A 15,978-nucleotide genomic window follows, 5' to 3' on the forward strand; every position below is an offset into this window, starting at 1 on the left:
GTTCAAACTAGGTTTTGGTAAAAGGGAAGCAAGCGTTGCATTCGTGCTCCCTGGCACCAGCTGGGTCCATCGAAAAGCGGTGTTCCGGTAACCTCTGAGTTTTATAGGTTTGGGGGAATCCAGTTGTAAAAGCGGAAGTGCAGCCTCGGCATCCATGGTCTCGTCCAATGAGAGCAGTGGTGCGTTTGGGGGCAGAAATTGAACACTGTAATGTGCGCTCCTTCAGATGGGGGGGGGGGGGGTTGGTCTTCTTCAAACTCGAAGCAGGATGAAACCTTTGCTTGCCAACGGGAAGGCCTGATTCTCTTTGTCTCAGACCACATATCGAAGGCACCTGGTCACATTCCAACACTTCCCATGAACCTCGGTGGTGTTTATGCACCCGTAACGGCCACCCTCTGATTCAAAACTGTTAGCTCCGTCAGCGCTGTTGCCGTTGTTTGCACTGTTAGCATCTTTAGCCGTGAGTCACCGGCTGGCATTCGCCATGTTGAGGCAATCGTAATGCTCCCAATCTCCTTACACCTTTAAAAGCATCAAGTACAGATACCCAGCCCTACTCAGAAGTAATGATTGAGAGGGATTACATTTGTATTGGCTTATACACTTTTTCAGGAAAATCCAGCATTGCATACATTTAAAATAAATAATTTTATTTGATCATATCTGAAAATGGTCACGTTTCTTTGCTCAACCCAACAAAAACAAGTAAATGGTCTTTCTTTTGGTGCATTTGGTGTAAGAAAAAAAAAAAGACAATCAGATTACCAAAAACATACAAGCTGTCTAATTTCACATAAAGTGCAGGTGATGTAGAAGCAAACATGTTAGCCCTATGAAACCATGTGGAACAGATTGTAATATCATATATATCCTGTGGAATAAAACTGAAAACATAAACCTCTATCAAGTGGTGTCAATGTTTATCAATGCATCCTCCCGCTGACCTGTGTGTCTCATGAGGTGGCGCGGGAGAAGAGCACACTGGCCCAGCAATAGTTACACCGTGATCGTGGAGTGATGGCAGCTTCATAGCTTCATTATTATTGGACAATTAAGTGTCATTTATCAATAATGATTCTCCTTTGACACCGAACTTATAGTGTCAGAATGTACTCTGCAGAAAACGTTTTGTAGATGCATTTTGGATGAACGGTCCCTGTCAGCACAATCTCTGGTGATTTTGAACTTGGGGATTTTTCATAGTGACACTCATGACCCTCCCCCAAACAGGTGTGTGTATGCAATCATAGAATATTGTATAACTGTACATTCAAGTGTGGAAATAACGGGTCCCACCCAGTGAGTGCTGCAGTTGTGGTGCTTTATTTGAAGCCGTGTCCGTGTGAACGATATTTTACAGGATCACATATCCACCACAGTCCACTACCTCTCTGACTGGCCTGTCCCCGACTCCACCCCCCTAACACAGAACTCAAACTCGGCTCAAGAACATCTCATCAGACACCAAACCAAAACCCACAGACGAGTTCAAAGGAAGTGCACACTGACGTTTAGAGAAGAACTCTGGATAGAAAGAAGCGGGCTCATTAAAAAAGGGTTGTTAAATGAAAGTGGAGACACGTCAGACCTGGAGGTGTGTCATTGTAAAAGGCTTCAGTGTGTGTGTGTGAGGCAGGGAGGCTGCAGAGCCCCTCCCTCCCTGTGTCAGTGCAATTCACCCCCCAACTAACAGTCTCTTATACACAAAATAGAGTTGCAAAGGCAGTTTGTTACATTTCACATTATCAGCTGTTATTCTTCATACTTCATACTTAATACAGTATGTACACTGGTTGATAGTATTGGTATGTAGCTCTATATACATACACGTCTATTCACAAACACACAGAACACCGGAGGATGTCTTCAGCAGTCGTATAGACAGAGGAACAGTGTTTTCTACATGAACACAGCCAAACTAACACTCCCTTGCATATGTTTTTATCTTGAGTGCATGTATGTGCTTTGCCAAACATCAGGTCATGTGACTAAACCAAGTGCACAGGTGTCTGACTATTCCCTTTACTGCAGTTTGTTAAAACTCAGAGGCCTACAAAAATCAACAAGTCGTCGCCTTCTCAGGATTTAAGAGAAGTTCCTTGAGAAATGTCATGTGATCAGGACTCGAGCAGCAAGCAGTCTTCGTTCTCACTGGCAGGCAGCATGAGCTGCTGCTCGTAGTACAGACTCTTAGCATAGTTGATTTCTTGAGAGATTTTGATGGCGAGGTTCTCACTCTTCACATGGACCTGTGGAGAGGATTGTTACACAGTGAGTAAGACTTGTTACTTCTGTAGGTTTGCTTAAAACAACCTGTACAACTGCAAACACCTCATTGGCACGAGTCATCACTTATGTCTGTGCGCATGTCATCTCTCTCTGTTTGACATTCAATGCTATGTCATGTGACTCAGGTCAGGTCTCCATGGTGGAGAAGAGGTCATGTGACTCAGGTCAGGTCTCCATGGTGAAGAAGAGGTCATGTGACTCAGGTCAGGTCTCCATGGTGGAGAAGAGGTCATGTGACTCAGGTCAGGTCTCCATGGTGGAGAAGAGGTCATGTGACTCAGGTCAGGTCTCCATGGTGGAGAGGAGGTCATGTGACTCAGGTCAGGTCTCCATGGTGGAGAAGATGTCATGTGACTCAGGTCAGGTCTCCATGGTGAAGAAGAGGTCATGTGACTCAGGTCAGGTCTCCATGGTGGAGAAGAGGTCATGTGACTCAGGTCAGGTCTCCATGGTGGAGAGGAGGTCATGTGACTCAGGTCAGGTCTCCATGGTGGAGAAGAGGTCATGTGACTCAGGTCAGGTCTCCATGGTGGAGAAGAGGTCATGTGACTCAGGTCAGGTCTCCATGGTGGAGAGGAGGTCATGTGACTCAGGTCAGGTCTCCATGGTGGAGAGGAGGTCATGTGACTCAGGTCAGGTCTCCATGGTGGAGAAGAGGTCATGTGACTCAGGTCAGGTCTCCATGGTGGAGAAGAGGTCATGTGACTCAGGTCTCCATGGTGGAGAAGAGGTCATGTGACTCAGGTCAGGTCTCCATGGTGGAAAAGCGGTCATGTGACTCAGGTCTCCATGGTGAAGAAGAGGTCATGTGACTCAGGTCAGGTCTCCATGGTGAAGAAGAGATCATGTGACTCAGGTCAGGTCTCCATGGTGAAGAGGAGGTCATGTGACTCAGGTCAGGTCTCCATGGTGAAGAAGAGATCATGTGACTCAGGTCAGGTCTCCATGGTGGAGAGGAGGTCATGTGACTCAGGTCAGGTCTCCATGGTGAAGAAGAGATCATGTGACTCAGGTCAGGTCTCCATGGTGGAGAAGAGGTCATGTGACTCAGGTCTCCATGGTGAAGAAGAGATCATGTGACTCAGGTCAGGTCTCCATGGTGAAGAAGAGATCATGTGACTCAGGTCAGGTCTCCATGGTGGAGAGGAGGTCAGGTCTCCATGGTGAAGAAGAGATCATGTGACTCAGGTCAGGTCTCCATGGTGGAGAGGAGGTCATGTGACTCAGGTCAGGTCTCCATGGTGGAGAGGAGGTCATGTGACTCAGGTCAGGTCTCCATAGTGGAGAAGAGGTCATGTGACTCAGGTCAGGTCTCCATGGTGAAGAAGAGATCATGTGACTCAGGTCAGGTCTCCATGGTGAAGACGAGATCATGTGACTCAGGTCAGGTCTCCATGGTGAAGACGAGATCATGTGACTCAGGTCAGGTCTCCATGGTGGAGAGGAGGTCATGTGACTCAGGTCAGGTCTCCATGGTGGAGAAGAGGTCATGTGACTCAGGTCAGGTCTCCATGGTGGAGAAGAGGTCATGTGACTCAGGTCTCCATGGTGAAGAAGAGGTCATGTGACTCAGGTCAGGTCTCCATAGTGAAGACGAGATCATGTGACTCAGGTCAGGTCTCCATGGTGGAGAGGAGGTCATGTGACTCAGGTCAGGTCTCCATGGTGGAGAGGAGGTCATGTGACTCAGGTCAGGTCTCCATGGTGGAGAAGAGGTCATGTGACTCAGGTCAGGTCTCCATGGTGGAGAGGAGGTCATGTGACTCAGGTCAGGTCACCATGGTGGAGAAGTCATGTGACTCAGGTCAGGTCTCCATGGTGGAGAAGAGGTCATGTGACTCAGGTCAGGTCTCCATGGTGGAGAGGAGGTCATGTGACTCAGGTCAGTCTAGCCACACCTGAAAGTTGCTTGCTTTTAGAATCATCTTCCTACCAGAGAGACAGTGTGTTGTTCTTATTATTATTATTCAGAGTAACAGTAGTTGTGTTTCCATTCAACTGTTTATATGCACATAAAAAAATAAACCTACGTGGAAATGGCAAAAAAAATAAATCATAAAGTAGTTTTTACACTTGGCTGAAATAGAAAAGTTGGTGTATTGATAAAAGCAAAACATGGAAAAGAAACATATTAAATGGCTAGCTGACATACATGAAGCATGCGACTTCAGTTCCACTCTCTTGAAATTTGGTTAGAATTTGAGATACATTTGGATGAAACTTGGTTTCTAGAGACACATCGCTGTTGAATTGAATTTCTCACTCTTTCAGCTTCATTGTAATGAGGTTGAGGCACAAATGAAAGCACAACTATATCCATGGAGAGATTTAATATGTGTGTGAGATTTGGTCGTACTATCCAGAGACCGTCAATGAAGGACAAGTCAGATGAGTGTCTCACCATGGGTTTCTGGTGGGAGGGGCCAGGCATGGCCACACCACTGCTCGTGCTCTCAGCCTTCTTGGTGAGCTGCACATATACCTTCCCATGATCCTTAGAGACCAGACAGTGGTAGAGGTCATCATACTTGACCTCCAGGAAGATGGCCTCGCGGTCCACATAGTCCCCCGGCCTCAGGAAGTAGACCACTTTGGAGGAGATGAGGACGCAGTAGCTGTCGATGGGCTCCACAGCGATGAAGCTGGAGGGAGACAGTGAAGAGTCAGTCTGATGGAACTGAAGGTAATCAGGGTATTAGACACACACTGTGTGTAAGAACGTAGAGAAGGAGTGAGACTCACAACTCAGAGTGGATGTTGTCAGTGAGGCGGAAGAGCTGCTCCTGACCGTCAGCCTGTGTGCTCGAGTGTCTCGGCAGCAGACCCTGAGGTCCTTTACAGCAGCGAGGCTTCCTGACCCGTTGCACACAGAGTCTGATCAACACAGAAACCACACAAACACTTTACCCGACAATCACAACTTTACCCGTTTTCCTCACAAGATTTGCTTCAGTATTTTTAAGGCATATAAAATTGTCATTATTTTACTTTTCAACTCTGCTCAGTAACATTTACGCTTCATGATATGTTACTACATGCTGCAGCAAATTCATCTCTCAACATTTGCTCCGTAGAGACCTAAAAACCTCTTTGACTCCGTAGAATACAGAAGGCGGAGTGACATAATACAGGTGATAGACTCAACCCACCTGTGGTTACTGAGACTAGCCATGTCCCGGACCGTCTGTGCTGTCTCCGAGGCAAAGTCCAGAGCCCCAGCCACCGGTTTGGTCACGGTGCCAACCAGACCTTTACCCAGGCCAGAGAAGAAGCCGCTGACTCCGCCCTCCGTCTTCACGCCCTCCACAGTGGAAGTGATGATGCTCGTCATGCCTCCGATGATACCTGGGGGTGGGGGAGGAGAACGACTGCGATCACTGAGGGGTTAAGCCGGAAAGAACTGGGGCAGCTTTAGAGCATCTGATTAATGGGTGAGTGCTGACACAGCTTGGACACAATGGGATAAGAGCCTTTCATGTATGATCCCATACAAACTGCAATTTCAATTTGTACTGATTGCTAACAGGACTGGTCTTCTTTTATATTTATATTGTTATATATATCTGGGCTAAGGAGCAATAACTTCATTTCATATTGTCCATTACAGAAGGCTCTAAAACCTTTTTCCCATGAATCACTGGGTCAGTCCAACCAATCGACAGATCCAATGAAACAATCAGGGATGCACACGAACAATCAGATCTAGAAGTCATATGGTCAATTTTTTGAGGGTCTCGGATTGTCAACAGACATCAAGGTTAACACTCCGACGGCCCGCCCACGGGCTGTCGGAGTGTTAAGTGTACACTTGTGTTATGTACACAACTGCTATGTATAGGTAGGTACTGATGCAACATATCTTTGGAAAGATAAGATTCTTGTGATTCGATTTATGCAAACCCTTTCAAGATACAATCACAACAGCAGGTACAATCAACATCTATGTCAGACGACCAACCAACAAACAATTACAAAATTGAGGCAACTCACTGATGAAGCTTCATAGAAATCTACCCATCGATAATATTCCAACAAAAACAGTCTTGTTACATTAGCAAAGGTCCAGACGGTCCAATCCAGTAAAATATTTAGTCCAAAACACATTATTACGTCCATAAATACCCACGGACTGCTGTTGCATCATTTCAAATTAGCCGGCAGATATGCCTAATTATTAATGTATTTTCCAACGTAACTCCAGTTCGCATGTAATCATTGCCGGCCTCTGGGTCTCAAAATGGCGGCTGCACTCTGACCTTTAGATTGACACCTCACTTGACCCAATAGGAGCTTCCATGTTCTGTCCACAGCCTACAATAGCCAACGAGAGTATGCGTTGAAGGAAAGTGCCTGCCCCTCTTCTTTCATGTAAAGGCCGAGCCATTTGCAACCGATCGTTGTGATGACTGATGTTTCGTATAGCCAATGAAATTTCGAAAATAACGATATACAGCTTCAGTGGGTAGATTTGGAGCCACAACCCGGAAGTAACTGCATTAACCGCGAGTCAGGTAAAATGCGTAAAATGCAAAGTGTGGTTTTTGAGAGTTTTGGAGACTTTAGGAAAGTGAATAATGGCGAAATAACTTAATTACTGTATATCGACATGAATAAGCTTTAGTTTGAATTATGAATACATATTTTTACACAGCCTAGGTATGGGACTATGGTTACCATGGGTCTCCAAATGGCCATTTTTGGAAAACGCCGAAACATGTGAAAAATATAAATTTTCTGTGGTATTGTTATCAAATTTGAACTTGGGTCTAGGTAAGGCTTCATGCTGTGGTCCCATTGTGTTTTCCTACTTCAGTATGTTCAAACTTCTGTTACTCAATGCCAGTAGCAGTTATAGTGATTCTGACTGTTGGGGAAAAAACTTCAGTGTTATCTTTCAAAAGAGACCAAAACCATGCATGTACTCCAAATGGTTCAAGAACAGCTTTTAATTTACTTTGGGTATGCCTTGGATAAGCATTTTAGGCTCATTTTACTGGAGTGGTATGGCACAGGAGCCCCCTTACACATGAACTGTGAGCAGGTTTGAACTTTCTGCTGTTTGCCATGCAATTATAACAAGGCACTAGTTCTATTTCATCCTCACTGACCGCCAGAGGCAGTGCTTAACACTGGATATCTTCTGTCTCGCGCATGTACAGGTCGAGTATTTATATCAACAAAGTCACCTGTGACCTCGGATGACCCCCGTTGTCTATAAGTTCCAGTGTCATCCTGAGATCAGTCCTTTTTCATCTTCTCGCTACGCAGGTTAACTACCATGGTAGTAGAAAATAAACAAGAATAAGAAATTCCTTTGTCTATGATCAAGACATGTTAGAGTTTGTCGCGGTAGCCTTGTGACCACCGGTCGGAGTTGCGGATCTTCGCCCTCCAAAGGCTGTGACAAGCTGTCACTCTTAGGAGGGAACGGCATGTTTCGCCGTGCGGACCATCGAGCCCCGCGCTCAGTCTGATAAGGGCCACCAAAATTGTGAAGACAGCAATCGGTGAGATCGATGAACATTGTTTTTCTATAAGCATTGTTCGTTTTCCACGGTTGGCAGAGAGCTTCCGCTCTAGCCAATCAAGTGGCGTGCTAACGGGAGCGTAGAGTTACGCTGTCGGGCCGTCCTTCACAGTTTACAGAGTGTTCCCGCTCAAGCTAACTTGGTGAGATACTAGTTGGACTAGATCGACGTTGACATTGTGTCCATTGATTCCTTATACCAGCGGTTCCCAAACTTTTTAGGCCACGCACCCCCTTCTACATCCAGACCGGGTTCACGCACCCCCAATCCCCCCCCCCCCCCCACACACACACACCTTTAAAAAAAAAAAAGCAACAGAGCCGCATAAAAATCGGACTAATAAACACAAAAACTATTCCTGCACCGTGCCTTTGAAAAGGTAACGGACGTACACCAGACGATTGGCCAGATTGGCCACATCTGTAGGCTCGTCTACTTGCAGAGAGTAAAACTCACTCTTCTTCACGCGACCGATTAATGTAGCCAGGATGTCTTCGGACAAAGCATCGATGCGCGCGACACAGTGTTGTTGGACGCGGGATCACGTCCAACTTGTTCGCTTCTCTCTCTCCAATCATACATTCCACCATCTCCTTAACATTTTTTTCCCTCTCCACCACCGCCTCTCCTTCTCCCTATTACGCAGTCAGAATACTACCACAACACGCCGCCTGTCTCCGGCAGAAATGCGCTCATACACACACGCACCTCCCCAGCAACGAGGCACATCACCCGGTCACAATACCTCCAGAATGTCCCCGGGTGAAATCCGGGACTTGGTTTTATGGTTCCGAGTGGCCGGCGCTCACCCGTTGGCGCCGGGACGCGAGGTCTCCAGCCGCCCCCGCCGCGAGGCACCCGATCGTCAGGTCTGTCAGCCCTCGGAACAGGCCGCGGGTCAATAACTCGTGGGTGGCGGGGCAGAGGCGAGGCAGATCACAGAAACATAAAGACTAGAGTACAGCAAAGATATGTTGATGAGAAACGGATTTGTAATATGTCAAACACAAACGTAATCAGGGAGAAAATACGTTTGTGGTCAAACGTAATTGAGAATGCATTTTAGTTTTGGGGGAACGTAATTTTTAGGAGACGGGACTGCACCGCCATTACATTTTTTCTCTCGCGCACCCCCTAGAGGCAGCTCGCGCACCCCCTTCGACCTCGGTTGAGTTAGGGAGCACGCAAACGCTCTCTTCGCCCGGACCCCCCGTCCAGGCCACAGACGATCCAGCTTTCCCCGCCAGCGCGACGCTGGCCACGAGGAAGCAACGGCCCTTCTCCCCTCCTCAAACCCTGACAGGTCACAAGCCATTTCGCTGGACGAAACAGCCGTGTTTCACGCTGAGTAAAGGCCCACTCCGCCCGCGATAACGAATCCGCTTCAGCGATCCGTTCTCCGCTTTTTGCTTCTTTTTCTTTTTGTGCACACTCCGGCAGGAAGACGTCTAATCCTCTCCTGACCGATGATTACCGGTAAGACGCACGGACCACGCCGTCAGCCGAAGTTAGATCACCCTCCCTGCAGCGAGGATAGATCATGTCTGCGTTTCGCTCCAGAGCGAGCTCACGCCACAACAACACAGCGCCGGCAAAGCCGCGTTGCAAGCAAGCTCCCCCTGCTCCCCCTTCCCGACGAGGAAACGGATCACTTTGCCACGAACACACTTCAACGTTGCAACGACGCATCGACAAGTAAGATTCTTGGCATCTGGGCGTAGCTTAGCTTAAATTAACTTGAGTTTAATTCAGGCCATTCATTTATATGTTGATATTCCCTTGTTTTTGTGTGTTTAAGTTACTGTCGCGTGATATTGAGATATTGCGCAATCATTACGGAGCAGAGAAGCTCCGCTGTATTAGTGTATTAACTGCTATGACTGTTTATTTGGGATTATTTTCATTCATTGTCTTCCACTCCGTGTGGGAGTTCTCTTTTCATTAACTCGACTCTGTGAGTGAGCTGAGGTGCGTGGCTTATCACGGCATATGTTACCGGCAGTTCAAAGACGACAGCGGTATACTTATGCGTGATAGAACCAGCAAACTCAGGCTCCCTACAACATCGCACGCCGAAGTGTGATGCACGTCGAGTTCTCGCTCCTTTTTCCCTTTCTTCCTCCTCTCACGTAACACGCACACACAGCTCCTATCTCTGCCCCTGGGGAAACCCCGTTCAAACGATCGCCTCACATCACGTGCTGCCCAGGCACACGTGATTACGTATAGCAGTCTCACCGCCATTTTGTCCGAGTCACTCGACTCCGCCATCTGGTGGTAGTTTAGCTGTAGTATCTTAAGGCCCCTCCCCTTTTGCCCGCGTCACTCGACGCCGCCATCTTTGTAGTCTTTAGCAATAGCTGTAAGACTCCTTCCTTTTCACCCACAGACCCACACACACACATACACACACACACACACACACACACACACACACACACACAGACATACCCCCTCATCCATTTTATTCATTCTTTAGTTTAGGCATATAAAATTGTATGATAACGTTTGTTGGTTGCAATATTAATTGATTTGATCATTTATTATTTTGATTTAATAAACTGTTATACTTTAAGGAGCAGTCGTCTGTGATTACTTGTGCATATGTATTTGATGAACCTGTATGTAGTAGCCTGTGCTCGAACTTAAAACCCTTCACTGTCACTGAATGTATAGTCATACGCAGACTATTGACATTATGAGTGACTACTAATTATGAGACTTAGTTATATCGTTTGGTTATTGGTCCCTGTTCGCAGGGTGGTGCCCCGTTGTTATTAATAATCCTTAATAATTGTTACATACATCAATAATTTTATTGATGTCAAGAATTCAGTTTCTTAAATGCTGATAACCCAAACACGCTCCTTTAGTTCCCAACAACAGTTAGCAGAGTTCCCTCGCTCAGGCTAACTGGTAAGACACCAAGAGTTACAGCAACTGTCCAAGTGAAGAGTGTCCTCGCTCCCCTCTCACTGTAAGGATTGTGTTCTTTTTTTGTGGCCGGTTTCCACAGTAGCAGAGTGCTCTCACTCAGGCTAACTGGTGGGACACCAATATCTGCAGCAACTATCCTAGTGAGGAACTATCCCAGTGAAGAGTGTACTCGCTCCCCTCTCACTGTAAGGACAGTTTTCTTGACCTGTTTCCACAGTAGCAGAGTGCTCTCGCTCAGGCTAACTGGCGGGACACCAATATCTGCAGCAAATATCCTAGTGAAGAGTGTCCTCACTCCCCTCTCACTGACTGTCCCCTGCCTGTTCTCACAACATTCAGCAGAGTGTTTCCGCTCAGACTGACCTAGCAGCCCGCATTAAGTAGTGGCAAGGGTTCCTCCAGAATCGCGGTCATGTTTAACTCTCCCGGCTGTAGGACCTGTATGGCTCCTCTTCAGCCTGAGGATGACCATGACCTCTGCTCCTCTTGCCTTGGCCTCGCGCATCTGAGGGAGGGCCTCTCGGAGAACCCATGCATGGACTGTGGCATCATGCCTTGAGCAGTAAGGGCTGCTAGGCTCGCCGAGGCAGAACACCTGATGGGTGTTGTCGACCTCCCCCTGTCAGGGCAGGTGAATCCAGCCCAACCTACCCATTCCAAATGCAGGACCACAGAAGCTGCAGGGGCTCCCTCCAAGAGGGTTAAGTCCAGCATGCTGTCTTCTAGAGTGGATCTGCTGACTGCCAAGCTAGCTCAAATGAAGTCGCTTCTCCTGACCTTCCACCCTAGTGGAGGGGGGGCTGAAGCATCAGATCCACCCGCGGCTGAGCTTGGCTCAGAAGAGGACGTTATCTCACTGGCAGCGTCAGCCAATCTCTTTACTGAGTACAGTGAAGAGCGGCCCTCCCATGCTTCTGGGCCTGGCTTCCGTTCCTCAGCTCAGGGTTCTTCGGAAGGGGCAGGTCTGTCATTCGCATGGAGTTCGATACACAGCAGCCGGAACCTCCGCCTGCGAGTGCCTTCTTCAGGCGCACTCCAGCCCCCAGCACCTTTTCTGTTCCTCCCTCCGAAGAATATCTGAGGGAGCTGCATGCATGCTGGAGAGACACCGGGATTCTGTCCCGTCTTACATCGGATGGATGAACCCTGGGGGCCATGCAGGACACGGCAAAATTTGGCTTTGCCCGTATGCCAGCCGTTGAGCAGACTATTGCATCCCTCATAGTTTCCCCTGAGGAGACCCTGAGGCCCGATGCCAGGTGCCCCAATGCAGAGTCACAGATAACCTGCTATACAGGGCTTATGACACAGCAGCGCGCACGGGCCATATTGGCAACTCTCTCTCCCACCTCATGCTTGCCCTCTCAGCTTCTCTGCAGGAGGCTACTTCCGACGCTTCCGCCACCAGCCTCAGTGATGCCTCACTGCAGGCGTTTGCGCTCATGTTGAGGGAACTTGGACGTCTGATGTCCAACCCTGGTCCAGACTTGCCGCCAGGTTTGGCTGGCGCAGTCACCCCTATCTGAGAAATGTAGGAGGACCCTCCATACTATCCCAGTGGAATCTGGTGAGCTGTTCGGGTCAGCTACTATACAGGCGCTTCAGCGGAGTGTTGAAGCTAGCCAGACCAGGCAGCAGTTCTCTGGTCTTTGCAGGAACATGCCCGCTCCCCACAGACCTAGGGATCCCACTTCGGCCCCTCGAAGCCGTTCTCAGCCCCCAGCTCACCCCAGTAGCCGCGACTGACCTTAGCGTCCTGCTGAGAGGCCAACCCGCTACCCATACAACCCTACTTACGTCCCCCCCACACAATCTCCGAACTTGGGGACTACCAGTCGCCCCCCCCAGAGCCTCAAGAGGCAGGGGGGCCAGGAGATGATGTCTCCGGGCCGGCCGGCAGTTATTTCTCCCAGCAGCACATCAGCTACTGGGCAGAGTATGCTTCGGACCCCTGGGTGGTGTCCACCCTAACCCAGGGGTACAAGCTTCAATTCCGACAGCGGCCCCCAGCCAGGTCAAAATGACCAGCATCATCGATTGCACGAGAGGGTGGACCCGCAGTCACAACCCGGGGGGTTTTACTTACTTTCTTGTAAAAAAGAAAGGCGATGGACTGTGCTCAGTCCTAGACCTGAGGGGACTCAACAAGTTCCTCAAGGTGTTACCATTTCACATGCTGAGCACAGCAGACGTCCTTCGGACTGTTTCCAGGGGAGAGTGGTTCACGTCTGTCGACCTGAAGGATGCCTATCTTCATGTTCCCATTGTGCCTCACCACAGGCAGTTTCTTCGCTTCACCTTTCAAGGCGGTCATTCCAGTTCAGGGTGCTCCCATTTGGACTCTCACTCTCCCCACGGGTGTTCACAAGGTGCGTGGCTGCAGCCCTTTCCCCCCCCGCAATCACAAGGCATGAAAATACTGCCGTACTTGTACGAGTCGCTGATCACCATCCCAGCTTCAGGCGGCACAGGACACTGCTCGCCTACTTGCTCACGTGGCCCGGTGGGGCCTCAGGGTGAACATGGAGAAGAGCTCCCTGAGCCCTTCTCAGAGGATACCCTTTATTGGTGTGGCTCTGGATACAGTCACTATGTATCCTCACTATCCTCAGCTGTCGTTCCCTTAGGTTTGCTGTCACTGCACCCCCTGCAGAGATGGCTGAACAGCCTTCACTTGGACGCCAATTGTGGCACAGACACAGGGCGATAGTAGTATCAGAACAGTACCTACTTGCTCTATCCCCATGGAGGGAGAGAGCATACCTTGCAAATGGTGTCCCCATGGGCTCGGTCCCATTCTGCCGGGAGGCGGTCACAACAGATGCCTGCCTCTCAGGATGGGCTGCAGTGTGGCAGAACAGGACTGTTCGGGGGCAGTGGTCTGCTCAAGACCGCACGGAGCATGTCAATGTTCTAGAGCTACGGGCCGTGCACCTAGCGCTCAGACATTTTCTGCCATACTTGAGCGGAAAACATGTGCTTGTCCGGTCGGACAACACCTCTGCTGTGTTTCACATAAACCATCAAGGGGGCACCAGATCGCCAGAGTTACTACGGGTGTCCCGTGTCTTTTTGACTTGGGCTGCCCCTCGCCTTACCAGCCTTTCGGGCAATGTACCTACCAGGAGAACGGAATCAGGTCACCTCCACCGGGGGAGTGGCAGCTTCATCCAGATGTAGTACAGAACATCTGGGGTCTCGTCGGCAGGGCAGAGGTGGATCTCTTGCCTCGGAGATGTCGACCCACTGGTGACGGAGAGGACCAGCCATCTGGGTGAGGATGCGCTGGCTCACACGTGGCCAGAAGGGCTTCTTTATGCCTTCCCACCGTTCCCTCTGATCTTGCCAACGCTTCTCAGAGTTCTTCAACAGTGCCACAGACTCTTGCTAGTGGCCTCCTTATGGCCAGCCAGGACTTGGTTCTCCCTACTGCACAGACTCTGCTGCAGGACACCCTGGCGCCTCCCCGACAGGCGGGACCTCCTGTTGCAACTAGGGGGTCGGATTTGGCATCCCGATCCCAGCCGCCTCCAACTATGGGTCTGGCCGCTGAAGGGCCCGACCGGCTGCTGACTGGCTGCATAGAACCAGTCAGAATAACTATCCTGAATGCCAGGGCACCATCTACCCGTCTGCAGTACGAAAACAGGTGGAGGCTGTTTTCCGACTGGTGTGCGGTTCGGAACAAGGACCCAGTGCAGTGCCCCATTCCTGTTGTACTTGACTTTCTGCAGTCCCTCCTAGAGAAGGGCTGGTCTCCCTCTACCCTGAGGGTATACGTGGCCGCTATTTCGTGGCACCATGCTAAGGTCGACAATGACACAGTAGGGAGCCACAGACTGGTGTCCCTCTTCCTAAGAGGGGCTCTGCGATTGCGCCCCCCGAACGCCCCTGCATGGGACCTACATTTGGTATTGGACACACTATGCTTGCCTCCTCCACTATGCTTGAACCTCTGGCACAGGCGGAGCAGAGATGGCTAGCGACCAAAACGTTTTTTCTCCTGCATGCCCTGTCGGTGAGTGAATCATGTCTGAGGTGGAACTCAGATGGCTCGGGTGCATTTGTGGCCTAATGCAGCGTTTCTCCAAAAGGTGCTGACACGCTCACATGTCAACCAGCCTATCCAGCTGGCAAAGTTTGACCCCCCATCGGAAGAGGAGAGGTCAAGGCTGCTGTGCCCAGTGCGGGCCCTCAGAGCTTATGTGGAAGCCACCGCGTGCATACGGCGGTCGGAGCAGCTCTTAATCAGTTATGGTGGGCCTAAGAAGGTCTTTGCCCTTTCAAAACAGCACCTGTTCCACTGGATAGTGGAGGCCATTGCCTATGCATACAAGGTGAGTGACCATGCTCTACCATCCGGAGTGAAGGGCCACTCTACCAGGAGTGTCTCCACATCATGGGCAGCCCTGAGAGGTGTGCCTGTGGAGGATATATGTGCTGCGGCCTCATGGGCATCACCGAGCACATTCGCCAGACACTATATAGTGAATGTTGCCACCCCTCACCCACTGGGGAGGGTTCTTTGGCCAAGTTCCTCTGCCAGAGCTATACGAGGTAGTTACTGCGATTCCTCGTGACTCTGTTGATATAAGCCATCCAGTGTTAAGCACTGCCTCTGGTGGTCAGTAAGGTTGAAATAGAACGAAAGTTACGCATGTAACTACGGTTCTATGAATCCTGGATTACCGCCAGAGTTCTTGGTCACTCGGAATCCCGTGAACTTGCGAGAAGATTCCGTAGGACTGATCTCAGGATGACACCGGAACTTAAACGATGGGGGTCATCCGAGGTCACAGGTGACTTTGTTGATATAAATACTCGACCTGCGCATGCACGAGGCACAAGATATCCAGTGTTAAGCACAACGATCCGGACAAAGAACTAATTTCTTAATATCGGGTGAGGAGTTGAAATTCCAAATTTAAAAGATTTAATTCTTAGGAGACGGAGTAAATCTATCAGAGGTCACTCCACAATTACGTTCAATAGTACGACAAAATTAAACACTAAAAACAAGGTGTTTAATAATATGGTCTTGTATGATAATTTGTCTTTTTCTACTTTTATGGGTTTTATTTGATTAAGGTCATGACAATTTAGAACAAAATATGTTCTGTTTATAACATCATTATGAGTCTTTGCTAACGAAGAAAGGAGTGATAATATGGTATAACGATTGCATTTGGATGAATATTGGGTTTATCTGAGAATCATATTG

General features: G+C 49.2%; 1 protein-coding gene across 2 annotated transcripts in view; it reads right to left on the reverse strand.

Moving 5' to 3' along the window:
• Positions 1-632: 632 nt before the first annotated feature.
• Positions 633-15,978, reverse strand: part of vps13d (vacuolar protein sorting 13 homolog D) — a gene marked incomplete at its 5' end in the record, with an annotated part of 104,145 nt that continues 88,799 nt past the window's right edge. For both annotated transcript variants that reach the window (XM_079273493.1, XM_079273492.1), the window contains 4 exons: positions 633-2,252; positions 4,694-4,934; positions 5,035-5,166; positions 5,442-5,637. In XM_079273493.1, coding sequence (XP_079129619.1) covers positions 2,121-2,252; positions 4,694-4,934; positions 5,035-5,166; positions 5,442-5,637 — 701 coding nt within the window. In that variant the 3' untranslated portion in view covers positions 633-2,120. The remainder of the gene's footprint in view (positions 2,253-4,693; positions 4,935-5,034; positions 5,167-5,441; positions 5,638-15,978) is intronic.

Source organism: Melanostigma gelatinosum (assembly GCF_949748355.1).
Source record: "Melanostigma gelatinosum genome assembly, chromosome: 8".
NCBI classification, from domain to species: Eukaryota; Metazoa; Chordata; class Actinopteri; order Perciformes; family Zoarcidae; genus Melanostigma; species Melanostigma gelatinosum.